The sequence below is a fragment of the Bombus flavifrons genome, chromosome 3, assembly GCF_040668555.2.
Source record: "Bombus flavifrons isolate JBK064 chromosome 3, iyBomFlav1_principal, whole genome shotgun sequence".
NCBI classification, from domain to species: Eukaryota; Metazoa; Arthropoda; class Insecta; order Hymenoptera; family Apidae; genus Bombus; species Bombus flavifrons.
In genome coordinates, this window is record NC_138444.1 from 12,402,853 (window position 1) to 12,430,429 (window position 27,577).

The following is a 27,577-nucleotide window of genomic DNA, read 5'->3' on the forward strand; positions in this document are numbered from 1 at the left end:
GTAATTTAACGTCTATTTGCCTTTTACTGAATTATAAGAGATAGCTTGGAATTTCAGAATTTGACACTGACTTCTTTGCTTCGATGATAAAGTTACCCATGCGTCGTCCAATTAACATGGCGTCGCCCTTTAGGGCCGTCGCGGCGCCAAGCGTCTCTCGCGATCGATGCGCTCGCAGTCCTTGCATGCTCTCGTCAAAATAGTGTACCCTATGCAACCAATAACGTATCAAATAACAAACTTTTCACTCGTAACAACAAAGATTTAACGCCAATATCTCATACCTCTCTAATCACTTTCCTTCGATCGCGAAACATAATTTGCTTTAATCCTGAGGCACGCTCCTCGCAGATCGAACTTTTTCACCAAGACAACGACTTGATCTGTGCGCTTAACCGTTGCCAGTGGCACGTGCGTGTAACCATTTTATCCTTCGATAATGGTTCTAAGAATAATGGTTCTAGCTAAAGCTAATATAAGTTGAATTTCTAACGTTAATGATCCATGATTCGTGATCGATGATCGACATCGAGCAGGGAAACACGAGGCGTCTCATATAAAGTTTTTATTTCGTTAGTACGTACACATTTGCGCCAGCACAAAAAAGGATCGTATTATATAAAGTGAGAACAATGCAGAGTTTCCTTTTCCGAGACTAGACACATTATAGGGCGTGGAGATCTCAGGGCCATCGTGTTTTTGCCCATTGTTTGCTCGTGATTACTTGCATCGATCAAACGACGCTTCATACGATTCGTTCAATTTGAGAAATTGCCGATGACCCTGAGATCCAACATCAAGAACGTACGCGATACCGCAGTTGATGTTTCAGAGAAGCGTCGACCGACTCTTCTTTAACCCTTATTTAGACAACAAAAATACAAAAGTTTATCTAACGAGTCAATAAGCAAATTCGAAGCTTCAATATCCTAAATTTTTACATAAATTTCGACATCGAATTTAAGTTGCGATATTCTCATTAGAAAATAATAAATTGGTGCAGGAAATGTAGAAACGAATAACTGTGTACTTGGTTGCCTACAGTAGGGTTAATCATGCAGTTCTATCTCATTCTTTCATAACCATTACAACCCCTGCACTGAAATATCTAGATTATTACTGTTAAATCCACCCATTTCTTAAAAAAACTCTTGAAGAATTTTTTTACTTCTCAGAACTAAGAAATATTCCAATGCAGAAGGTTGCTCACAGTAAAAAACACAGACTGGTCAACGCACTACCATGAAGAGTCGACGAAGTTACATCGCAGTTCACATGTTCATGGTATTTACAAGGGCAGTGTTAGAAATATTCGAGTTATGCTAATAAAAGGCAGGCACTAAGTGACTCTTCAAGGTTCTTTCCTTGTAAACGGAATAAGCCAAAACGCGCAATATCGTTGCTTTCTTCCTAGTCTGACCACGAGTTAATCATAAGCTTCCTCGTGTTTCATTCTTTTTTAGATATTTTATGAATTCCACACAATAAGGGATACACTGAAGGACAACCGTAAATTATCTAAAATTATTGAAACTTAGACACGTATGTTGTTAGTTGCGCTTAAATTCACAGTTATCACCTATCGATGACTGTCAAGCTTAAGTACATGTCGAAAATGCAAAAATTATATTAAATGGCTTTATATTCCATCTGTAACGAAGCGGCGGTGTTTGTTTCTTTATATCGATACATAAACGTAAAAGTATAAGAAAGAAACAATCACAGCGGTTATCACTCTTTCTTTGCTTTTTTATAGTTTATATAAAAATGTATATTGCAATTTAAGTTGATATTATACTGCTTCAGCGTGAAATAAGAATTCTTTTATGAGTCAGCACGAAACTTTGATCCTTGGAGCCAAGATATAACTGCGTAAACTTTTATTATCGCCCATGATTTTCTGTTTATTCTTATGGCGCCGTCATCGTGTCTAGCTGCGATCTACAAAAATAGTTTTCATTCTCCTCGGCAATTCTGACGTTCGTTTTTCATGTTTCCATCATACTCATTGCATTGTCCCGAAGTATGCGAATTATTTCATAGTTTAAAAATTCATTTACGAGCCTAATTCGGCTAATTCTGCTCTTTGTCGAACTCTCTTATTGTTACAAAACGTTGATAAATCAAATTTAACAGTTCACTAGATAACATTTCTAACATGGTAAATTTGGCTGAGGAATTAAAAGTATCATGACTGATCGATTAATGTATTCGTCTCTAATCGATACCAATACGCGATTGCGACATTTAGCTCTACGATATTTTTTTTATTGATATATCTCATGCGAATTTTACAATCGAGTCACTAATAAGACTTTTTCTGTACAATATGGCCAACGTACAAACTTTCACGTCCTTAAGCAACAAGTAACTTTCACTACACGAAAAACAATCGGATACTATTCAACTAAGTACTTTACGTCTTTTTCTCCGATAGGCTCGATTGCAATCTACGCTAACAATTAACGCAAAGCTTCGAAAAAGAGTCGCAAACTTCATTGCAGACGCCATCCTCTGAATCTTTTTCATAAAAACATGATACAGAATATACGTGTGTCTATGTGAGTGAAAATTTCGTCTCCCTCTCTTCAAATATGTCTAGTGTGTCCGCGTATTGTAAAAATTCAAACTTCTCTTTCTCGTGAGGCCATTCACCACGCACAAACTCGCCTCTTCATTCAGTCCTTAATGTATTTGTTATGCTTCTCAACCCTGAAGAATCGATAAATATAATTTCTAGAACAATTACTCGGCGTGTATATATAAAAAATCCCGAGTCTTTCTGATCTATAATCGAGACCTATGAGACCTTCGACTCGTAGATCCGTTAGTGGAGATCAGATCCTGACAACTGTCAGGTAAGTTTCGCGTCGTCCGACGATTCGCTGAAGAACCTTCTTCATGAACGTATGGAAGACGTAGTCGAAGACGTCGACACAAACCGATTCAGTTTGCTGTCGATTATGATCTCGTCGCCGTTCCGAATGTTGTATCGGTATAACTGCTTGTTCGGATACAGCATCTCTTCTGGTCCATATTGCGCCTTCATCACCTTGAACACAACGAAATTTTAAGATAAAGCAGAGTTCAGAAGAATATCTGAAATTAATTTACCTCTGATTACTATATGTATAGAGCTTATATTGGAAATTTAATGCGATACCCAGGACAGGATGCGAGGGGAAGGATGAGGAATTCTTATATTGCGATTTCGTGCTTTTTATAGGGTCTTTCAAGGAACCAAACGTTCTGTAAAGCATAAAAAAGGTAGCTGGTAAGACAATAGTTGACAGGGCAGCTAACCTGATCCACGTAAAACAGTCTCATCCTATTTGCTGGGATTTTCACCATCGTCTCCAGTTTGGTTTTCAATTCAAAAACCGTTCTGTATACGTCTATGGAGCGAACCTATAAGCATCATCGATATTTATAGCAGTTTAAGTGATCGATGCAAAAGAAGAAGAAGAAGCCACGCCTTTCTTTGCTCGACTTCGCGAACTTCTTCAAAACTCTTTGTTAAATTTAAGCTCTTCTCTTTCATCGAGTAAATAAAACAAGCCGAATAAATTAGCAATCACAGATAAGACATAGGACGAACGGAAAGGTCGATATTCTCGAAATTCAATTATGCTACTTATGATCGGTTTTCGAGCAAAACGTAAATTCATACCTCGACCAGGTCTCCGTAAGTGAATGTGACCTTGACCCTTTTCTCAGGCGTCAGGTCAACGTGTACCAGAGGATCCAGCTTTCCGTGAATAGCCACCAGCTCGGAGTACCTGAAAACGAAGACGGAACAGGGTCAGACGGATATTCGTTTCACTGGCGACAACTATGGCCGTGAAACTAGAATAGCTTTATGTGGTTCTAGTTCAGACTTAGAATAGAAACGGTCAAAGCAGTAACCGAAATGGAAATGGAAATTGGTCGCGAGAATAAAGGTGAGGCAGGGTTATTTGAGTCAGAAGGGTGTTTGAGCTAAGTAATTTGCCTCGCGATTCACCAAATAGATTCTCCGCATAAATTCATCAAAATTATGTACAATTGTTAAGCGATCTACATTTGGAAACAGACTGCTTAACTTATTATTAGCGGCGTGATAAATAGTGAAATATATCAAGTACATTGACAACTCAACGCCTATACTTTTTTACCACAATATAAGTTCTACTGATCAAAAGGAAAGAAGTCTGACCAACTGATATTAATATCCTCATCAAAATATACTCATCAAAAGGAAAGAAGTCTGATCAACTGATATTAATATCCTCAGTTGGAATGATCATAATTCAGTAGCACGTGTATATTACTTTATTTCTAGAAATTGTTTTGTTGTTTATTGTATTCATTCTTATGTAATACGTTCACGTTGACTGAAATAACCGTTACCATAGGCTTATTCGATTCATTTCTTCGTTTCCAATATATTTCCTCGTTGGACCTAAAGCATATGAAATTTTCTTATTTTTTTGTTACTATAATAAGGATTACCAATGCCCCATAATGTACAAATTCGATTATTCTCTGCAAAGTTCAAGATAGAATTTTGAGATGTTGAAGTTTAGGTGATTCAAATGTCTCTATCTTGCTGTATCATTAACATTCAAACGAAAATAGAATAAAGGCCGCACAGCGTAAAAGGCGATGACTAAGGACGTGAGATGGAAATTGGATAAAAAAAGAATAGAAATGGAAAAACAGGAATCGAATGTAAACAAAGGAATAAAAACCGGGGCGTCATCGTAGAGAATCGCGTGAAATAATTTACCTTTCGGGTCTGTCTGCTTCCGGTTTGTCCATGTAGTAACGAATGAAGGCTCTCTCGGCGTCCTCGCGTTCCTGGGAGGATATCACGCCGCCGCCGTTCAAAGTCTCGACATTTGGAAGTCTGGCGATCAAAAGCTGCCGCCTCTCATGTTCCGTGTATTCTCGAGGACTCTGCAATTATTCAGTAGTTTTTAATCTTGCACATTTACCATAGAAGACCTTCATGTCCATATTGTATGTGTTATACAAAACATTCTGATCTTTCATTGACACTATAACGAGACACGACTGTAATTATTATATTGGTAAAATTTGCAAATATATATCGTTTCAGTAAAAAAATTAATATGTAACATAAATAGTCATCCTGAGCATATAATAATAAATATCAAGGTTTATCGATATAACGAATAATTAACTGCTTAAATATTTTTGCCATGTAAACATAGCGAAATACATATACATGTACTTGTACTAAATTGTAATTAATATTTATAAATTGTAATTGTAATAAATCTTGTAACTTCTATACCCAGATACTTTTAAATTCGTTTTTAACTTTACCAATATGACCGTGATCAAGTCTCATAACATGTAGCGCTAATAAAATTTCAAAATATTTTATATGACATACATAACATGTTCATGAAGAGTATCTATAAATGTTCATTCGCGATTATTATAAAGAAGATGGTCTTACTTCATTCCGCTGAATTCATTGTAATCATTAAAAGAATTTTCAAAGTAAACGCAGCAGATATGCGTTACGAATTGAGAATACTGCGTTGACTGTAACTCTTTCGATTAAGAAAACTCGACAAGCCTGGTTAATTCTCAACTTTTGCTTTCAAAAATTGTAAAGGGTGATCTAACAGAGCGGAAAGCTTGTTTTCAAAAGCTATATACGTTTAAACTGGTTGGTTTCGTGCCAACGTTTACTTCGATACAGCTAAAACGGACTGGTCCGAAGTGGCGCATACTAGATCAAGCTGTCTTAACGGTTTTACATCTTAGCGGCTTCTTCTCTGCTCTCTCTTTTTCTACTTCCTTCGCACGGTCATTTTATCCGGTCGATTCGCCTGATTCGAGGTTGTTCTAGATTCTAGATATATGTACACCACCGTTCAGCAGTTATTAGGACGCTCACCGAAAATAAAATAAACCGAAAGAATCAGTAAAATCTTGTTACAGTCTCTTTTTCTTTAATTCCGTTTTATCTAAACAAAAATAATACAATAATAGAATCAAATCTTTTTCTCATCTATATTTTCCCTCTATGTTATCGATGAATTTTAACATTTGTGTTATTAGATTTTCCACTGTATCTGTCCATGACCCACATTCAGATTCTTAGCAAAATCTTTTGAATTTTCTAATATTCGATTCGTCTAAAATTTCCTCCGTAAGATTTCATTCTATTGCACGAATATTTTTGATAATAATCAATACGCAGTTATTGATAATCCTATTGCGTTTAGTATGAAATCAGCAAGTGTCCCAATTCTTATGAACAGTAGCGTATTTCAGCAACAACGAGGAAAAGGGGAGGATCTCTACCTCGAAAAGAGGACAGCCCTGAATCCTCAAAGACTTAAGCGCTGGGAACCTGGCCAGTCGTTCCACGTCGTCCCACGTGGACAACAGCGTGCCGTTTAAGTTTAGGAACCTGAGCTTCCTGAAAGGATCGTGAGAGGACCTAATGGTCGTCCCACTGGACTCCGATTCCGACTCAGACCTGTCGTAATTCACCTTTCCCTCGCTGAATATCCTGTTCCCTTTTTCATCCACCGATGTGTTCTCCTCGGTATCCAGACTGTTCATATTCTCACTGTCTTCGCTCAGATTTTCCGACTCTTTCTTAGAACACGGCTCGACGTTCGAGTTCCTATTGTCTGCGAGAGCCAACGACCTTATCGGACACTCTGCCAGCACGAGGCTCTCCAGATTCGGAAAGACATATCCCAATTTGGAAATTTCGTTCCATATTTCAACGGGATTGCCAGTAAAATGAAGCTTTCTCACCGATACATTCTTATTCTCTGGCATCTGATAGTCTAGATCTACCGTTTTATACTCGTTCAAGGAAAGATGCAGCTCCTCCAGGTTACGAAGTAAACGAATCAATCCCTGAACGGTTGACCAGGTCACTCTGGTCCCGTTTAACACTAGGTTCTTTAGTAGATCGTAACTACCGTGTTTAATCTCGAAAACCTCGGCCAAACAGTTAAAACTGAGATTGACGAACTTGATCTTCGGCATGTGCTGTAAGATGCCGAATACTTCGGTCCATTGGGACAGTTTGTTTTGCGCGAGATCCAGTTCCTCGACGTTCTTGCATTTATTTCGAAGCTTTTCTGCGTCATTTCCAGCCGACTCGATGTCGCAATCTTGTAAGACGAGCAACGCAGGCACCGTATGACGGGGTGATTTCTTCGGAATGAAAATGCTGACCGAGAGGGCGGCCTTCGGCGAGCTCGATTCCATCTCCTCGTCCGTGAGGGAGCAGTCGGTCGTTGAACTGCCGTACTTCAGCTCCAGCGCTTCCAGCAACGACGGCATGTTTACTGCATTCTGAAACCGATCAACATGCATCATTAGATTATTAGATTATTCAATATGTTTCCATTTTGTTTATAGTTTATCAACGTTTAGTTGTTTATCAAGTAACAATCACGTTTTGCAACGGTAAAAGAGAACTGGTAAAACCCTCATGACATACATAAGCAACCATAAGATTAAGTACAACAAGAATTATTTACAGTGTCTATAAAGAGTATCGGTACATCATTGTCTTTATCATAGCATTTACATACTAATTAATTAGGTTCAAATATTTTTTATACGATTCAGTAATACTTTCATGAATACATACATTTGATGCTATGAAATTGTAATGCAGGGCACGATTGAAAAACGGTACACTGGAAAATAAGGATCTGTGCCAATACTTTTTGTGATTACTGTGGAATAAATCGAACGTTTTTATGTCCTAGCTGTTTTACTATAAACATCATATGTGTCTCGTAACGTAAAACACCGAATAAAGAAGAAGTTGTGAAAATTTTTGAAAAAACGCATATTCTAATATTTATGGCCAACGGCGTAAGTACGTGAATTAATTTTGCCAAATATATTTCAACTACAATAGTATGTTACTCTTAGAATTTTCTCATACTTTATCGCATTTCTCCTTCGTTCACCATCCTGAAAAACTCTCAAGTACAGTATCGTGCCGAGTACACGTACTCTGATCTCCCTACTCTACCGTAACACCATTGACCCGATCGTCATCTCCGAGGATAGAACCGAATAGTCGACAAAGAGGAGACAAAGAGTCGTCTCTGGCGGCAACGTACAAGACAGCTTTTGTTATCCAGAAAAGGAAGAAAAAAGAAAAGACGAAAAAATAAGAACGAAAAGGGGCAAAAGCTGAGACAAGGAAAAAACCCGTGGACCGAATGGATCCCCGAGGTCGACGTCGGACACGCGGAATATCTGGTCTGACCATATCCGTTAAGGTCGCGATATTGTCTTTTTGCGCAACGGAAAACCGGTACTGGTTCCCTTGTCGTCGTTGGAAAACGATTCTGTGATCGAACAAGCTTCACCCACGCGATTCTCCTATCCGCGACGCAGTTCAGATTCGATGCACTCCCACCTCCCTGGACAAAGATCATTCCCAAGCATTTCTCGACTTTGTTCCCGTCGATCGGTCCTTTCTATCAATTTTACGACCAATACAAAGTGTGGGAAGGTGAAGCGAGCAACCTGTAGGAGCATGGGAGTTCCGACAGTCCTATTTTATACTATAGCATGTTTCGTATAGTAGTATGAAGATAATGTATAGAGGAACAGAACTTACAAATTGCTCGTTACACGTACATTAATATCCATAAGTATTTAAGTGCAAATTATTGCGCATGTATATAAGGTAAGACATACTTGAAATGAAATTCTTCGATCTAGCTCTAGGTTCTAATCTTATCACATGTTAGTATAAATATAATTGGTTGTTATAAATAAAGAAGCAATAATGAAACGTCTGTTCAATGTCGAGATCTTAGAGCTATTGATATATGATGTTTTCCTAACTACATTCTAAAAGTAGGATTGATTTTGTGAAGTATCAGCTATTCGTTACGAATAAACATGGAACTCGAGTGACGCAGATATATTCCTTGTTTAAATTTGACTGAACATCTGATCGCAGTTACAGCTGGTGGTAAAGAACTAACAGTAGAATTGCAGCAGGTGTTCAAGTACTTATAGACGCTAGCGTATACATGTACTATGATTACGTAGAATCGAATCTACAGTCTGTGCTGCGCATTTGACGAAATCGCTTTAAAACGGTAGTCGATTTGAACGCGTACGACTTTCACCGAACATTAAATCATATCGGTCATTATAAATAATAGCAAATAGCAATACAGTGTCGTGATTGTTCGTATCGATGGCTTCGTAAAATTGCCTAAGGTACATATATATCATCTAGCATTCTAACTACAGTTAAATCAATTGTATAAAATAGCGTGACGGAGGTTAATGCGCGCAATGACAGGGAACGAGTACGGAGAAGAAGCAGGAATCGCGTAGAATGGAATGCGGCAGTTTCTACTCGAAAAATCCGAGAGAAGGAAAAACTAAAAGCGTACAAGTGCAACGAACTGCGACGAGGACGATTACGGAATATCGCGAGAGCCGACGGCGGCAGGAGGAAAACGTTGCGTCAATTTGGCGGAGATCCGACGTGCCAACGGCCGAAAGAAAAACGCATCCACGAGGCGAGCTTGGAGACAAGCCAACTCGTGTCGTTTCCATTTACGCGAAACTTTTCAGCCGTGGTTCGCTACTCTCTGTGTCTAGATGCTATACGTTGTGTCCGTTGCACCAGGCTCGCGCTTTCTAACGGCGAATTTACCTCGTTAAATCGTGAGCAACGTACCGGACTCGAGAAAAACTAGCGTCCCCGTCTGTCCGCGTTGCTCACGAGGGGCAGAGAGGACGCACGCAACAGTTTCAACCCTGTGGAAAATCGTCGGACAGAGAGCGAAGAGACAAAGGTCCGCGCGATCCGCTCGACGCATGGCAGTGGACCGACATAATAGTCGTTGTTGCATTATACTCCCCGGCTTCCCCTACGTAATCGCGATATCGGTTCAACGGCCATGCGAAATTAACTTTCTCCGGCGCGGGTCTGCCAACGAGAAGCCCACTAGAAGCAGCATGGTTACTACATATACATTAGATTGCCAGCGATGTGCTCGAACCGCTTTCAAACCGATTCCATCACTTTTAATATCGAGCATAAAGTAAATTCGATTAACCGGTTTCTCTTTAGTGGGCTATTTGATTAATAACTCGGTGAATGGTTAACGTAGATCGGATACAATGGTACTTAATCGGCATGGCGAAACTGCATAGATATTGATATAATTAACCTGCGGTTGAGGATAATCGAGACTGATTTTATGTCTTCGGTCCATGCTGATAGGATATTTCAATGTGTTACGTTGTGAGGATCAGTTGTAGAGGACGAGTAGAGGTTGCTCTTCAAGTACATTATTTCTGCAATACTACGTTGATTCTATAATTGGATGTTGCTTTGTAATTAACTGTTAAAACGCTATATATTTGTAATTTTAAGTGTATCTAACGTGTTAATCGAGAAAGTTCAGCTAACGGCTTATTTATTTAGAAATCCCCTATCTTTTTATGCCACAAATACCGTTGCAAATCAATTACATTTACAAGGATTAAAACTGTCCTAACCAAAATTCGTCTATCTTCGCTACCAATCTTTTATTTCGTAATTACAGAAGTGGCAGAATCAAGGAATAATTTCTTTAACAAGGATAAAATTGAATATGAAAGTTACCGTTTAATTTTAAAGTTTTCAAGACCTCGAGTGTATCAGTGAATCGTAAAGCATTCGAGTGGTTCTAAAAGCGAACGTGGCTCGTAAGATTTCGAGTTGCCATTGCTGGCGTTGCACAGGAATCGGAACAACAGGTCGATGCAATTAGTCACTGGATACCCTGATTCCCACACGGTGATTCCTTTTCGAATGGGGTTAGGGAACATAGGTCAGGAACGATTCATTTGTCCAATCGAAGTCTGAAAATATTTCATTATATGTTAGAAAAATTTCAAAAGACTGTTCACATCAAAATCTTGATAATACGCATAACGAAACGGGCATAAAAGATTTTCCAATTGTAATATACAAACTGATTTAATGAGGTTATACAATGCATCGGGTTGCATCACATAGTCGCAATGTTTGTTAACTGGTCTAACATCGAAACACAGTAACAATGCTAAACGCGAACATGTTACTTTCTCCTCGACCGATTATTTTACATACGAACTATTCGCGCTTGTAAAATTAACCGTATGAATCGCAACAAGCGTCCGTTGAGGAAACCAATTTAACTAAAAGCTGCTCGAGCAGAGAGAAACGGTAACTTCATAATACTTGAAATTTTTATACTGACGCTTTATGGGTAATTCGTCCCTCTGGCGGTGAATATGAGAACTACGAATGTAGTGAATATGAACATTTGAAAATTAAAAAATTCTAAACTACTAAAATTCTTCGATTCGAAAATTTCAGAAGCTCAGAAATAACAAAACTCTGAGATTCGAAAGATTTGAAAAGTTGAGAATTCCAAAACTTTTATGTTCGAAAATTTTAAAATTCATCTAATATGCCACAGATACTAAAAGTAGATTACAGAGTTAACAGGTTGAATTTAAGCGAGCACGCAAATGCCTCTAACAGCTGATGATTGCTCTCTTTCCGGTGGTTCAACGATATTAGAGAAATTCGCACGTTGTCTCCACACGTGGTAACGCACAGCTAAATATACGCGACTAATGACTGTTACGAAATGTCAAGCAGAAGCTGCCGAGTAGTGGGTCAGTCGTAAAGTCAGATTCTGTTTCGCGTGTGTTCCCTAACAAGCGATTAGTTTCGAGGAGAAAGGTGTCGATTTTCAATGGGTATCGATTTTCAATGAGTATCGATGATCGAGTCTGTACGCAACAAAATGGTTGTACTCACTACATTTTAACTTTATTTAAGTAAATACTTACGTTACAAAATAAACTAGACATAAAATAAATTGCCCGCCAATAACAATTCTTTACAATGTGAAGACTTAGAAAGTTCTATCGCGAGATATGTGAAGCGGAAAAACTTAGAATTGACCCTCTCAAGTAAGAGAAACATTTCTACTATAATTTCCTCCTAATGTTTTTCATGGGAGCGATAGGAAATAATAAAAACTGATAAACGATACTTTCTAGCTGGAGGCGAGACAAAAACAGTGTACAGATCTTTAAGATGAAATATACAGTGGCTTATTTCTAGCCACATTTTACGAACACATTATGTGCGTTATACAAAACATTTTTAAATTGCATTAACACTGTTATGAGACTTGGCTATCATGATTATGTTAATCAAATATGAAACAAGTCTGAAAATACATGTAGAAATTACAAGATATTTAGCATCTACAAGTATATAATTCACAGAGATGACAAAAATATTTAAACAGTCAATTATCCATTACATTAATAAAACTCGATATTCAGTTGGTCTATCTTTAACAAATATTGTATATGCTTAAGACTATTTATGATATATACTAATTTCTTACTAAATATAAGTTTACAGTAAATATCTTGTAACTTATATATACAAATTGTACCGATATAATCATATGTTATTATAATACCAATGGAAAATGTTTTACGTAACAGATACAATACGGACATAAAATTTTTCTATGGTAAGTGTTCAAATACTTTCGTGAACTCTATTATTACACTATATGATTTCTTTCTTCGTAATGAAGACAAAGAAAAGATCGTATTCAGTTCTGCTTAGGGGGTTATTGAGGAAATCGATGATGGAGATCTATTCTTTGCCGGAGGAACAAGCTAGTAGAAGGAAATATCGACGAAAGTTCGCTGGCGGCTGGTATATACTGCGCAAATGCTCTCCCGCCTCTCGGAATATTACTTGGTTGCCCAAGGTTGCCGTTCGTTCTGCTCACGACTCGAGCATTATGCACGTGTATAGATATATCAGCTACGCACTTACAGCAATATACCTCTACACCAACGTATTTACGATACACGCTTAGAAGATCTATCTCTTTATCGTGTACATACACCAGGAGAGTACATATCAGCGTTTCCCAACCATTTTTCTATTCCGTTAAAACGTTTACTTATCACGTGCAATACGAGTTTTCTTCATCGTTAACTATAGTATAATGAGACATTCGATGAAGCTAGTGAATAATTCAAGGTTAATTGAATTACTTAGCCAATAAAAAAATGATAAAGAATATTAATTATTTGAGAATACATATATATTACTAGAATATTATAATATATCATACGTATATCATCATAATATATTACATAATATTATAAAAATATTAAATAATAATAATTAAGATGATAAAGAATATTAGAAATGAAAACGATATTGAATATCAACTAAGTTCACCATGTTGTTTTCTTTTTAGATGACTCTAACAGGTTGAACCGAGACAAAGTCGAGCTGAAAAACGAGATTGGGAAACTCTGTAAGCGCAATGCACCTATTCTTTGTTCATTTCTCGGCTTTTAAGAGCGTGCCTCGCATCGGTGCACGGCAATTATTGACGTGTGTGTGAAAACCAAGAGATACATCAAGCACCGTATGTTCTATGTATGTATATACGAGAGTATATGCGCGTCTGATTGGTACCAGGACTACCAGGGCCTCTCCCTTCCGAACAAACGACGATGGTTCAAGTTGGTCGCTTGCATGACACGGATCAACGATTTAACGTGAACAGAAAACAGAACAGTCTCTCTCGATCTTTGCGGTCGGATCGTTCCAAATCGATCGATCGCTTCCCCGATACGCGGAATCTCACTTTCTCTGAAACTCTGTTTTCTTTTCCCTTTGTCTTGCTGCTCACCGTGAAGCATGTTTTGAGAATTAATCGAGATATAAAAACAATATCAGGCAAATCTTAATTCGAAAATGGAAGAATAATTACTTATCCACTTGGAGAAATCATTTTCCATGAAGAAGAAAAATACGGGTAGTTCCTGTTTCTTTTAGAATGTTCGTTGGTAAGAAACGGTAATACAAAAAACCATTCGTAATTTTTATGTTAACGAATGAGTAAATTAATTACTTCCCGTTTCATAGCGTTTTAAATATGAAGACATATTCTCGTTCATATGTGTATGTAATATGTTATACTGATATGACTGAGATGTCGTTTGATGATATTGATATCTTATATATTATTTTCGTTCATATACATCTATATATAACATATAAATGTGTATATTATTATACACATATGAACGATACGTTATACATAACAAATCATTGTCTTTCTATAGTTGAAAATCGATTGAAAGTTTGTCCATTTATACTCTGATTAAATAATGCACGACCGCGCACGTTGCTTTCTAATCATTTATTTACGCGAATATTTTCGACGTGGAAACGCATCTACTATAATCGTAAACTTTATAGAAGCATTATTCGTGGAGTTGAATCGCTTTCGTTTACATAATCTACGTCTTCCGTAAGCACAGCGTGTAAAATGACCGATAGAATTCCTGTAAATGGAAATTTTTATTGAATAATCTCCACGAAGAGATTGATTTTTTACAAAGAACACGATAATAATGACGTATTTCGCTGATGTTTCATTTCATTGATTTTACAATCCAGAACAATTACGAAGCATCGAACATTTGTATTTTGTCATGAATGATCATGAAAAATTAAGTATTAAAATATGTTAATTCAAATAAAAGAGATACTCATTTTTTGAAATAATTATCGAAAGTGGAGAGTATAGCAGTAAATAAGTTAATCAAAGAGAATTAAGAATCGAGAAATTAATGACATAAAATCTGTATTCGAAACGCTGCTGTTTAATGCTGCATAAATTCGCGCTACCTTATGTCCGAACGTGTTAAAGTACTGTTCCTTTCAATTGCGTTGGCCTTGAGGTTAGTAGACAAGGAACGACGCAATTCTCACGATTAATGCTTCTTTGTCCGATCTTCTTTCACGCTCTATTATCGTTCGACTTTATGTTGTAACGTACTCTGAAGGTTAATAAAAGAAACTTCTAATTTGTTCTTCTATTACAATTTAATTACTTCCATCATCTACACATATTGTATATACGTTTTTATTTGTGGAAGACGAATTTACGAACTATACCTAACGACACCTATAATCTACGACCAATGAACCGTCGCCTCCACTGTCGATAAATCAGACAATCTTTCAACGCATTACAAACCAGCCCTTAAAAAATGTCAACATATAAAATATTAGCTTTAAATCTAATCTGATACATTTATGATCGAAGTAAACGGCGTAAGTAAAACAGTGACGTAAAAATAACGAAACCATAATAAAAATAATGAAAATAATGAAAATGCGACGCTAACAGCTGTCAAGACACGCTGTTTAGAAGCGTAGATTGCGCGCGTACAGCTGATAATGATTATGTAAGGTTCGAGCGCATAAGTCAGCAAAATATTATCTATCTATATTCAACTGTATGCTATTTATTTCAGAATCTTGAAAGAAAAGGGATAACCTTAAAAAATAACAATCACTACATACGTATTGTGACTATTACTATATCTGAATCATATCTTTGACATATTGTCATACATGAGTCTTCCGATACGCAACACGTTCGAATCTTATAACAGGGACTTAAGCTTACAACTTGTTACTAAAACGAATGAAATATTTGTGTCGGTGATATAACCAAAACAACGTTATATTAAACGCATGTTACTTAGGTGGATCGATCGAACACGAGTTTGGAAAGATTGAATGAGAGCGGAACGAAGACGCAGTACAAGAATACCATGAAGGAATCGGGTCAAGGATCCTACAACTAAGCTTATGACAAACAGATTATTATTTTATACGAGATGATAAACTCACTGTTTCCTCTTCTTGCTACGTGCTTTGGCCCTCTGATATCGCTCGGGTATCCGGTGGTTTAGCGATTGATGAGGCTCCGAGCAATATCCTGGTTAGATGCACTCGCGATTTTTGTCTGCGATCATGAAGCGAGATCGGTCTGTTGGGTGGTCAAAAAGGGTTAGAAAAGAGATGTGGTGTCGCTGACGGACACACGAACGTGTCCCGCTCGCTGTCCACCGTTGAACTGATTTCTGGCTCCTTTGTTTAGTAAACAGAAACAGCTGAGCCACACTACTAGTTACGACGGTAGAGGTGGCGGGAGCTCGATCTACTCTTCCCGCACAGCGCTCGCTACATTGCACATGCGTATCTCTTCGCCACGGTCACGTGGCTTCGTGAATTCCGCCAATGAGAAAATAGCATCATACAGTATTGTATTGTAATGTTGAATTAAGATAATGTGCTAAATAGGAAATAGGATTTGAAGAATATGTGATGATTATTTATTTATACGAAATGTTTAATAATGATATGTTAATATTCATGAAGTTTATGATAGTAATATATATCCCCTTTTCTTATAATTATACATATTGAATAGTATTGCAACATTGTACTGTTGAATTAAAATAACATGGCAAATAAAAAATATTCGATTGATGAATAACTAACATTATTCGTAGAATTTATGAGATTTTATGCTGTCTGTTTATGATTGCAGGTGTTTAATGCTAATGTATTCTCAATGAAACAATTCAATTAGAACGCGTTAAGAATTTCAGTGTCAAGGGAAAAGGAAATTGATTAACGCAATAGAAAGAGAATTTTTAACACACATTGCGAAATGCGTATCTATAATTCAATGATATTATAAATACTTATATACCAACATATTGAATAATCACGATGACACCATAAAAAGACGCCTCATTTTCAATCGAGATATAGTGAGAAATTACTAACAAATGGATAAAAATTTAACGAGGATGGATCAAATTTAATGATGAATAGACATTTCTTGACGAAAAATTTATGGTGATACTAAATTTAAAAAAAGGCTTAAAAAAATTGAGTGTTGTCGGTATTAGTATAATTTCAGTCGGTAAATGTAGACTCAATAATGAGATTCTTATAAAATAATCGACTTGTAGTTAACCCAATTTCGTCCCTTAAACAATGTTATATTATTTATTGATACATAGAATTTATCAATAATACCATTAGCTAACAGTATTACACTTGTTTCTATTTCCTCGAAAATTTTCATTTTCTCGTTCCTTGCGTGTGTGTGTGTGTGTGTGTGTGTGTGTGTGTGTTTGCGAAATTATAATACATATATATCAAAGAGCAAACTTGCCCTAATCATCTTTTCCTTTGTTCTTTGTCACTTGTCTACACCGCAATTGGTTACTATTAGATTACAATTACAATTCATACGTACACGTATAATTACACATTACGACATTACATACATGTGTACCTGTATATATATATATGTATATATTTATATTTATATGTATATTTATATATTTATAAATTACAGATCGGAGATTAGAGGTACTTTATATCTCAATATCTTTAGGGAATGTTTTCGCACTCTCGATCTTTTCTTTCTCCTTATATCTACTTCGAGATTTGATGCCAATCAAAATTATTCGTAACAATCGTTAAATCATTCGCAACAATCGTAACGAAACACTTTTTTCTTTATACTCGTTTCATGTGCTTTTCGAGATCAAACTTCGTACATACACCACACTAACCATTAACGGAATCTCTAAAATGTTAATTAAGCTACATACCTACATAAGTAAACACGAATATAAACTAAAACAGTCATGCTTTTGCTTTTATAGGGTATTCAAAATGCTAAGGTATTTTATTTTTTGTAAATCATCGACGTTATTTTCGACTCCGTTCTTCGTTGATATTGCAGGTTATTGCGCTTGGTGAAGAGGTTGAAATGTTTAAATTTTATTGATCATAAATTTGCAAGAAACGATACAAATAAAATGAAATAAATATGGTATGTATGATTGATAACATTAATAGTTCTCAGCTGTTATAAAAGATTTACTCCTTAACGTTCGATAAAAAGCTCGACGGACGAAATCATCGGTCGATCTATCGTGGCCAAAAAATGGCGTGGGAAGGTAAAAATGCAGTTAAGGGGTTTCTGTTCCTTCATTGCTCGTTTCATACTACAACGGACGTTCTTTCTAAATTCTATTAATTACCGATCCTAGCACGACTCAATTAACTGTAATCTTTACAGACTCTCTTTACCTGTACAGAACATTTTGTTTCATTTTTTTCACTTAGTAATAATTGTAAGAACAACAACGACGTTACTAATTTCTCCTTTACAATTAATCATTAGAGAGCCGAGTTAACAGGATTATATCTAAAATCTACATAGTTTAATAATTATATGTATGTAAATGCGCGAATAAGTTTGACCTGGGATAGTGATATTCTTTTGGAGCAACAACGAATGGAGGTCGTACAGATTAAATTGAGATCTACCTTATCGACGCATTTTATCCCCAGTGATAATTTCAAAAAAAAACTAATTAAAAGTCGAACACAATTATAGAACTCAAACATTTCAAAATGGTAAACGTTAATTCCTTTTTGAATCAACATTGGCAACAGAATTCATTTTCTTTCGCAAGACGCATAACTATCTTTTATGAACTTAGGCACTCTTTCTGACGTGTATTATAATTAATTAATCGTTCTTCAGCGAGAGGTCTTTCGGTGATACAGGATGATTTATTCGATAAAATCGAACATTTTTGTAACATTGGATTAATAACTGATAAAGGATGATTCTTTTTAAAATAATACCTAAATAGCTACAAGGAAAATAAAATAAATTTCGGCTTTGTCCAAGATTAAAATTTTACTTACGACCTCCTCACAGGGACGAAAAATTTGCATGCTTCCCCTTGCTTTCATCCATTCATTCATTCACAGTCACGCTTATCAAACATCAATAGACTTGCCGATATCACACATAACCTCTAATTTGAATATCTTTCCTAAGATATCTATACATGCATCAGGTGTTTAAATGAACCTTTCCCTTTAAATACATAAATTGGATATCGCCTTCTTGGATATCACACTAGAGTACGATATTACACGCCGTTGAGATCACGAGCTGGAAACGTCAAGTCCCGAGACGAATTTTTCTCGAAAAAAATCCTCTCGGGATCCATTTAATGTACCAACGCAAACAGACCGTCACGCCGCAAGTGGAAAAGCTTTGCACTGTTTCAAAGTACGCAATGTAACATTTTTACCTATGCAGTCTTGTAGATCAATTAATTGCTTAGTTATATTAATAGTTTAGTTTTAAGAGAACATTATTTGCTGGCACTATTAAGCGGTATTGTCTGATTGATGTACTTGATTGGATACATTGAAGAAAGTTTGAGACATAGTATAAATATAAGGCATAATATTGGGTTGTTCGAAAAGTTTACAGCGTTTTTATTTGGTAAATTTACAATAAACAACGAAACGTTTGAACAATTGCTGGTTCAAGTTGGATACTAAATAGAATCAAAGAGAAATATAAAAGATTCGTTAATAGAACAAGTTTTTTTAGTGTAATCCTTACGAATCTTATTCGAAATACATAAACAATAAATGAAAAACTTTAAAAACCCGCAAAAGCTATTTGATGGAATTCACCAGCAAAAGAAGAAATATTTTTTACAAATGACGAAACGCCTAACTCTAGTTAAATCTTTTTTAACTTTCGCTACGAATTTTTCGAACAACCTAATACGTTCATATTCGCATTGACACGGATCAGAGCGACAATCTATATATAACCGACGATATTAATTAGTAGCACTAATTGTTTATACGTTACTTGGCATGTCGGCAGACATTTTTCTACGCGTAATTGATTAGGATTATCATTAACCTAAATAGACTTAACATAACGTATGACGGGTGAATCAACACCTGACATGTCATACGATCGTCTTATGAGCTAAGGACTAGAATAGACTCTTCCGATTTCCTTTGCAGGATGAAAAATTTCTAACGAAAAATCGACAAAATCTCAACGGAAACTTACGTGTCTAGATCTTCGTTCATCTTATGTAAAATTATTAATAACATCTTTCGCATTGTTTATCCTATCTTATACATAGTTAAATAGATTTTTTTGTTCATTTAGCCTTATCAGCTTTACGCAGAATACTTTGACGAGCCACCGTCTCGCGTCAACGGTGAAATTTTTGGGGGAAAAATAGGAAAGAAAAAAAGCGTCGAACAAAAACTTACACACTAAGACTTATGTATATATGATTTGCAAAGCGTTTGAACATATTCTTGCAGCTCGCGTCGCGTACAAGAACAAAATGTTATTAAAGACTAGATTAATGAACTGCAATCTCCCATGCGTCGCGTTTACTATTGTAATTACAAATAATATACGTTTCTCTCCTAGCCTCTCTTGGCAAAAATTGTCGATACCATCTTTTTTATTGTTATTTACTTACGTGTCTAATAACCGACGATTAATCTGAATAAACTACCTTTCGGTAAACGACTAGATAACATTTGATATAGATCATCTGCAAGCTCAAACGATGAGATATGCACCGCACGGTTCTTCCAAGTTATAACGACTTTCTTAATTAACAATTATTGTCCTCTGATCGTCGTGTTGATACGATAAAATCGTTAAATAAGCAAAACACTTCGGAGATATCGACTGCTGCAATTAGAATAAACAAAATTAATATAAAATATTCCAAATAAAATATATATTTTGATATTTTTATATTGGATAAATCCATGGAATGAAATAAAAAAAATACTGTTTAACCAATTTTACATACCCAATTTACTAAATTTCTTCAATAACTAATAATCCGCTAATCCGACTTTGAAATAGTTTAAGCAGAGCAAAGCCTTTCACCGCGAGTGCGCATTACTACTTAGCAAGCTAAACTGAACGTAAAATCGGTATTGTCCTCCCTTACAAATTACTCCTTTCATACGTACATTTCGTTAACTGTTATGCGTTATATTTAACACGCGTCGACGTTTAGCGTTTCACGGATCGCAGCGACCACTAACGATTTAACCCACGCGAACCATTTATCCTGATTATATCCTCTTAGTATCGATGTGCGTTCGAAGTTATCAAGGTTCATGTGTGACTTGCTTTGGTAAAAAGAAATTAAAGTATAGAAACGAGTTTTTAAGATAAACGCGTTTAAAGATATGCACTCTGCAGTGCGATATTACTAAGTACAATCACTTCATCATGCGTGCAAAAGATTTGATTAAAACTCAAAACTTTGCTGATAGTGGAGAAATACAAGAGAATAACTTATTATTAAAATTACTTGGTGATAATTTGTAACTTTTATTCATGTAATAAATAATTGCCAACTTTCATTGCTTCGTTATTAAAACCACTTGAAAATTTGCAATTTTTATTAACATAAAATAAAAAAATAGAGCACACTTCTGACTGTGAAAGAATATGAAAAGGTCAAGATCGACTTTTTCGAATCTTAACTTTTTATCAGAGCACGTCACATACACTATTGCTTTTTATTAGGTTACACGATTACTCCAATAACGTGTTGCGCTTGCTCGCGTGGAAATTGTCCATTCATTCCGAGCTGCAGATCGTGAAACGTCACGCGTCCAGTCACAGGCATCGTTTCGCTTTCTGTATATACCTTAGCATTAACAAGTAATTCTCCTTAAGTTCCGTACGTGTTACAGGTTACCTTATGCAAGACTGATTTGGATTTAATCGGAGGAATCGGAATCTGATTCCGCGCCAGCGTCTGAAGCTTCTCCTTGTGTCTCCGGCGTCGTTTCCGGAATTTTTCGTGTGTAGGTCGCAGATAAGTATGCGCCTGGACCTTCTCCTTGCGTATGCTCGATTCCAACTCTGATATACGACGAGTAATAATAAGTTTTTTATTTATATATTATATTTGTATAGCTGTATGTTGTAAATTTTTGTCACGTACTATATGTAGAGCATAGAGGAAAAGCACGATAAGTCTGCGTCTTACCTCTTACAATTTTAAAATTAAAATACCAGCGCGATATTCTAATAAAAATACGATTGAAACCCGAAGTAAATACGAAAATTTAACATGTAAAATATTTATTATTGTCGGAGGATCGTACCTGTACTCGTGTCGCGACAAATTCCTGACGTATTTCTCTGGTGGAGTGTCGCTGTCGTGATTTTGAAAACTAACACTTCTCGCTGTCGTGTGAGACACTTGGGTCGCTGGCATCGTGAATTCCACGTAACAGTACTCGGCTAGGTTCTCGGGGATCTGATCATAGGAAGTTAGGGCCATTCGACAGATCAATTGGTGTGTCGTGTATGATCCTGTCAATGATATCATCGATATTATTCTACATTCGTATTTTATAGGATAAAGTAGCTCTTAAGTTAAGACAACCAAAATGCAAACAATTATTATTTAAGACGTATATGAGTCAGATTGAAGCTCGTAATTCGCTAGAAAGGATTGTAGAAAAAAATATAAAAATAACCGGCTGCCTACATTAAGGTTGAACATCTATAACAAAGAAGGTACCTTGGCCTTCTTTCGGTAACCTAGGCATTCTCCAAACGATAGCGCGATGTTGATGCTCGTATTTTGCCTGACCGGACGTCACCTCCATCAGCTGAGGTTCCAAAGTATCAACCGCACCGAGAAATCTTTCGATACCCTTGATCTTTCCTGTTCTCCTATGAGCTGACTTAACGGATCCGTATCTGAAGTGTTTCTCCACCCTGAACAGGTAGATCCAGCACTCTGGAATAGGAAAACGTACCATCACATCCTCGCAGGGCACTTGGCCCAGTTTTCTTGACGCGAATCCCGGCACCAGAATGTCCGCCCTCAGTTCTACCTGTTGATAATGAAAGAACGAGGTCAAAGAGGGTAAGCGTCGAACCAGAGGCGTAAAACTGCCAAAGCAGAAACGAGTATTGATATTCGACAAGAAAAAGCAGCGTACGCAGTGTCGAGGTGCGCGCATATTTTCTGAATGAAAAGTGACATTACCTTATTACCGGTAACGCACATTACGGCTTTAAGCTGGAGAGGAAGCTCTCTGTTTTTAGGAGGCCTTACTCGGAACCTCATAAGTTCGATATAGCATGCATCCGGTGGCTTGAACCTTCAAAAGGGTTAGTCAGGTGTTAATTGCAATTAGTCGTTAGTTAGCAGCATTGTAGCTGTTGTTATTATCGTTTCAAGATAAAGTCTTATAAGTGGTTATCAAGAAGCTATTTTCAAAAATCGTTTGTTGCTTGTTGAAGACGTACTTTATAATTCTAGATTTTTCATATTCATCCTGTTGAACGCAGGAGTGGAACTCAACGTTCTCCAGACGGATCCATTCTTCGGTTACCACTGGAATTATATCATGTCTGCCTACTACCTCTTTCCCTTGGCGCCACATGTCGTTTATTCCCAATTCAACGTCAGGCATTCCTGAGATAATGAAATTTTAATGAAAGTACTTTTATGGTAAAATAATTCCGAGAACAGATAAACGAGATCCTGGTGTCTATAGACTATAAATTACAATTTTATTGGAAATTTCTATGGTAATATGATGATAATTGTCAACAGTTGGCCAAATCTTACCAGAGAGGAAGCCCAAGAAGAACAATCGAACACGCGCTATTTGCTTCTCGACATGACCCTGCGCGTTCTGTTCCACGTACAATTCATCCACGACCGTAATCTGCACGTCTTCTGTCTTATAACTAAGCGCCCGATCTCGATGAGCCGGCAATCTGAACAGAGCTTCCTCGATCGCGCAAGAAAACTGCTTCATATCTTCGTAGAGTTGAGAACCCAGTTTGAATAACTGAGAAATCTGTGCAGAAAAGATCGAAGTCATTCAATGATAATAATTCTATGGTTTATTTTAATAATTGAAATTTTTCAATATTAGCTCATTAAGGATTACCATTAAGGAACCACTAAAGAACAAGCAACGAAGTAATGTACAAAAAATACGTAATTTATATATGCGTATATAAAACACATCATTGCATAATAGAAAATTTGAAAATCTGACAATTCGAAAATTTAAAACTTTAACAGTTCGAAAGTTTAGAGATGCGAATCTTCGAATGTTTGGAAACTTGAACATTTGAAAATGAGACATTGCATCTAAGATCGAGCCTTAGTGAGCATTTTATATTTACGTTACTTGTCTACGTTATAAACTCTATTTCCAAAAAGCTGTACAATTCCGATATAAAAAGAAATTGCACCTGTGGCGCGTGTTCCACGGGAAGACCGAGCTTCCTTAGATCGCTTCCAAATTCTTTCACCCCCTGATAATCACCCTGAATGGCATACGCAGCAAATTGACTGAGTTTATTCGTTATCCTTTCCGCCTTTGTCACCTGGCCAGGTCGTACTCCAGGTCGTTCCTTGTAGAAAATGTATTGCAGCTTCACCGTGAATATTTTCCCGTATTGGTCAAATTGCTGTGCTCCGATATCGGATATCGAGTAAGAAGGAACTAGAGGTAATTCTTGGAAGGGATCCTTGTCTTCTCTGCTGTTAAACAACTGGAGTACAGGATTGTCACCTTGGTAGACCAGTTTTATGAAGATCTTCTTCCAGAATCGTTGACCGGTTATCTTTTTCTTGTTAGGTTGGCGCAGGTGCATGTCCCAGCCGTCACCGGTGTACGTCACTCTTGGGAAGTCTTCCAAAGGTTGGCTAATGTCTTCGTCAAATAGGGGAGTCGGAGGAGTTTCCTAGTATCAGATAAAAGCAAATAACAATATACAATATACTATACAATGTATACGTACAACGTAATACATATAATAAACAACTAGTTTTATTAATTTTATCAGAAACATAGACATAGTTATAGAGTATTTTAATAACAAAAATTTTTCAATTTAGTTTATATTTAAAAAGGCATGTATAATGTCGAATGAAGATTATAAGATTCAATTTGCAAAAACGAATACGTCGATGTTTATAATACCTGAGAATCTGTCCTGGTCAGTTCAGCAGGTTGAGCAGTTTCCGTAGTGGGAATAGCGTCCTGTGCGAATCCTGACTTGTCGAAGGGATTGAATCGTGGTGAGGTATCTGTGTAAGCTGTGTTTTGCGGACTCTTTGGTGGTGGCGCTAGCACGGGGACAGCTCCTCCTTCGATTGCTCCGCCTTGATCATCCTCTTTTGGTCTATGGGTACAAACTACATTAGCCAAACGATGATACTTATATTTATTAATATTTATTTGATATTTATTATATATTCATTAATTGATTATTTGATATATCGGTGCTTACTTAATGAATACACTGAAATCTGGTCCCGCATCCGAATCTACAGAGTCGGTTCTCTTTATATTTGTCTCTGGTGGTGGTGCTGTCATACTCAGGAACGAGTCAAACCCATCAGCTTCTCCAAATCCAGTCACTGCTGTCTCTGACCCGGTCGCAGACGAATCACCCCAAACTAAATACACAGTAAACAGTCAAATAAATGTAAATCTAAATATATAATAAATAAAAGAAAATATGTGTAATTTCTATGCATAAAAACTTATTGTTTAATCAGTATGCTTACAAAAAATTACAAGAAAATTCTTTTACCATCGCTAGACGTGTCCATGGCGGTAGGCCCGCCACCAAAGGCATCCAAGAAAGGATCTCCAGCGTTGGTTTCCTGCTCCGCAGCTTTATCAAACTTCGAAGCAAAAATATCAAACGCATCGCCAGTACCCTCGATAACTTTCGTAGTTGCTGCAAAGTTATCCAATTGCTCTTCAGGCTTATACGCTTCGCTGATGGGAAATTCAGCTCCCGGAGTCGGACTGGTCGATGTCATGCCACTGATATCTTTCGTAGGTTCTTCGAAATCACCAAGTAAATCAGAAGCAAATGGTCCATTGGACTGAGCGGATGACGCATTCATTTCCGTGCTTGCGAACAAAGGTTGTGTGCCGGGCGTTTGCATGGATGTCGTGAAATGCGAGGCTGTGGTATCTATGGTACCAAATGGTCCAGAAGACATCGTATCGGCAACAGAAAAGAACGCAGATTCGGTAGTCATGGTGGACAATTGCTCAGTGCCGCTGGTAGCGAATAATTCAGCCCCAGCTGTCGATGATTGCATAGTTTCTGAGACAACAGGGGATTCCGCAGCGAAATCTAAATCAATACCAGTTTTCTCCGTGTCACTTCCAACAACTCCGGTCGTGGAAGCTATAGATGGTCTCTTTTCACTTGTTACAGAAGCAGTTTCCGGGAAATCTGACTTAAAGGCATCCTCAGCCTGAATAGGAGATGCCTCTTGCTCTGTAATGCTGATGAATGGATTGTCCTGGCCAGTGGCACTGATCAAGGATACTCCTGTTACCAAACTGGTGGCGCCTTCCGTGTTTATCGACGTGGAGAAGATGGTAGTGGTTGTCGTCTCTGTATTAGGTGCGTCAAGGAGATCCAGGATGTCATGATTCTTTGATGGCTCTGCTACTTTGCTGTCGTCGGACATTAGATCTGGCACGTTCGAATCCACGTCCAGGAAGTCGGCGAAACTGTGCTCCGGAGTTGGCGATGGAGAGTGCATTAACGTTGGACTGGGTGTTCTTGTTGCCTGTAATTAACGATCAAGATGAAACGAACCAAAGTTTGACAGATAACAATTTTGATTTTGATTTATCCGGTAATGATTTATATACAAGATGGTACACATCATTTTTATCTAACAATTGCATAAGAAAATGCATGTAGAAAATGGTCTCCTCGCTGATATATCTATGTTGTCAAGGTCAATGTCCTCAGTAACTACGCTTCTACTTGAAAGATACGTATTGTATGAAAATATTCTTAACACGCATCTTTTAAGAATTTGACTAGCTCTTTCATAATTTTAGCGAATCGATGGAAACCAACTCTACATGTTCGTTAATTTGAAAAATGATCACGCAGAATAGTACGTGTCATATCCAATGACCCTGATACTCATTAGTCAGGGGAATATCCTGACAATGTTGAAGTTCTCCAGGCATCCTGTATATAATTATCATTTATCTCACTATAACGAACCTGTAATCGATCCAGGAGGTGATTAGAAGTAGCATCCATAGCTCCAGTAACCGACAAGATCAAATCTTTGGTGTTTTTAGGAGGCGCCGGTGGTTGAGGTCTCGGTGGAGGCGGCCTCGACGGTGCAGTTTTGCCATTCTTGGGTTGAACTGGTGTCACAGGCACCACTGGAGACGGCGGAGGTGCAGACTGCAACTCTTGACCGAAAAGTTCGTCAGTCGCTTGAGTAGAGATCGGCGCGTCGAACAGATTCGTACTCGACTCGCTGACAGTCGTCTGAAAAATGTTCGCGGATTGACCAGAGAATATGTTAGATGCCGTAGTGTCGGTAGTAGTAGCTTCGAAACCAGTGCTAGGTGCAGTGGTCTCCGTGGCGAAAGAAGCGAAAGGGTTCGTCGAGTCGACTGTAATGGCTGATTGATAAGATTGGTCTGCTGCAAAATTCAGGAAAGGATTCTCTCCTCCTCCGGCTGTTTCCGTGTCCGCGAAGTCCTGGAGGAAAGGATTCGACGGTTGGCTAGCTTTCCTGTCGTTGGTCTCGACACTGTAGTCGTCCATTAAGAAAGGGTTTCCACCTTTGGAATCCATGTTGCTCGATTGAAAGGTTAATGGACCAGCTTAAACGTTGCTTAAAATATTCTTTGGTATAGTACTTTCTAGTATATAATTGCGCAGATCGCTTAGCAGAGAGTCTTTTACTGGGAAGAGAAGGA

General features: G+C 37.3%; 2 protein-coding genes and 1 long non-coding RNA gene across 7 annotated transcripts; 1 reads left to right on the forward strand and 2 right to left on the reverse strand.

The window, feature by feature from the left end:
• Window positions 1-550: 550 nt before the first annotated feature.
• Window positions 551-16,123, reverse strand: mlt (tubulin folding cofactor E like protein mlt). Of its 4 annotated transcripts, none has more exons than XM_069109859.1 (7): window positions 15,773-16,114; window positions 10,646-10,884; window positions 6,325-7,338; window positions 4,769-4,938; window positions 3,671-3,779; window positions 3,304-3,408; window positions 551-3,052 (listed from the first exon to the last, which is right to left on the reverse strand). In XM_069109859.1, the coding sequence occupies exons 3-7, from the start codon at window positions 7,324-7,326 to the stop codon at window positions 2,900-2,902; spliced, it is 1,539 nt and encodes a 512-aa protein (XP_068965960.1). In that variant the 5' UTR covers window positions 7,327-7,338; window positions 10,646-10,884; window positions 15,773-16,114; the 3' UTR covers window positions 551-2,899. The 4 variants fall into 4 exon arrangements, with proteins under 4 accessions (XP_068965960.1, XP_068965959.1, XP_068965958.1 ...); XM_069109858.1 differs by lacking the exon at window positions 15,773-16,114 and adding an exon at window positions 10,999-11,202; XM_069109857.1 differs by lacking the exon at window positions 10,646-10,884 and having other exon boundaries at window positions 15,773-16,111.
• Window positions 11,698-15,933, forward strand: LOC138178228 (uncharacterized). 2 transcript variants are annotated; one of them, XR_011172637.1, is made up of 5 exons: window positions 11,698-11,988; window positions 12,079-12,566; window positions 12,655-13,090; window positions 13,314-15,321; window positions 15,391-15,933. It is a non-coding gene; the product is annotated as an uncharacterized LOC138178228 (long non-coding RNA). The 2 variants fall into 2 exon arrangements; XR_011172636.1 differs by having other exon boundaries at window positions 13,314-15,933.
• Window positions 16,124-20,020: 3,897 nt separating the features above from the next.
• Window positions 20,021-27,452, reverse strand: LOC138178231 (protein stoned-B). Its single transcript, XM_069109872.1, has 11 exons — window positions 26,865-27,452; window positions 25,410-26,412; window positions 25,104-25,272; window positions 24,794-24,995; window positions 24,060-24,554; window positions 23,422-23,656; window positions 23,097-23,265; window positions 22,834-22,948; window positions 22,360-22,678; window positions 21,938-22,148; window positions 20,021-21,692 (listed from the first exon to the last, which is right to left on the reverse strand). Exons 1-11 carry the CDS (start codon window positions 27,450-27,452, stop codon window positions 21,548-21,550), a joined length of 3,651 nt encoding a protein of 1,216 aa, XP_068965973.1. The 3' UTR covers window positions 20,021-21,547.
• Between the last annotated feature and the right edge of the window lie 125 nt (window positions 27,453-27,577).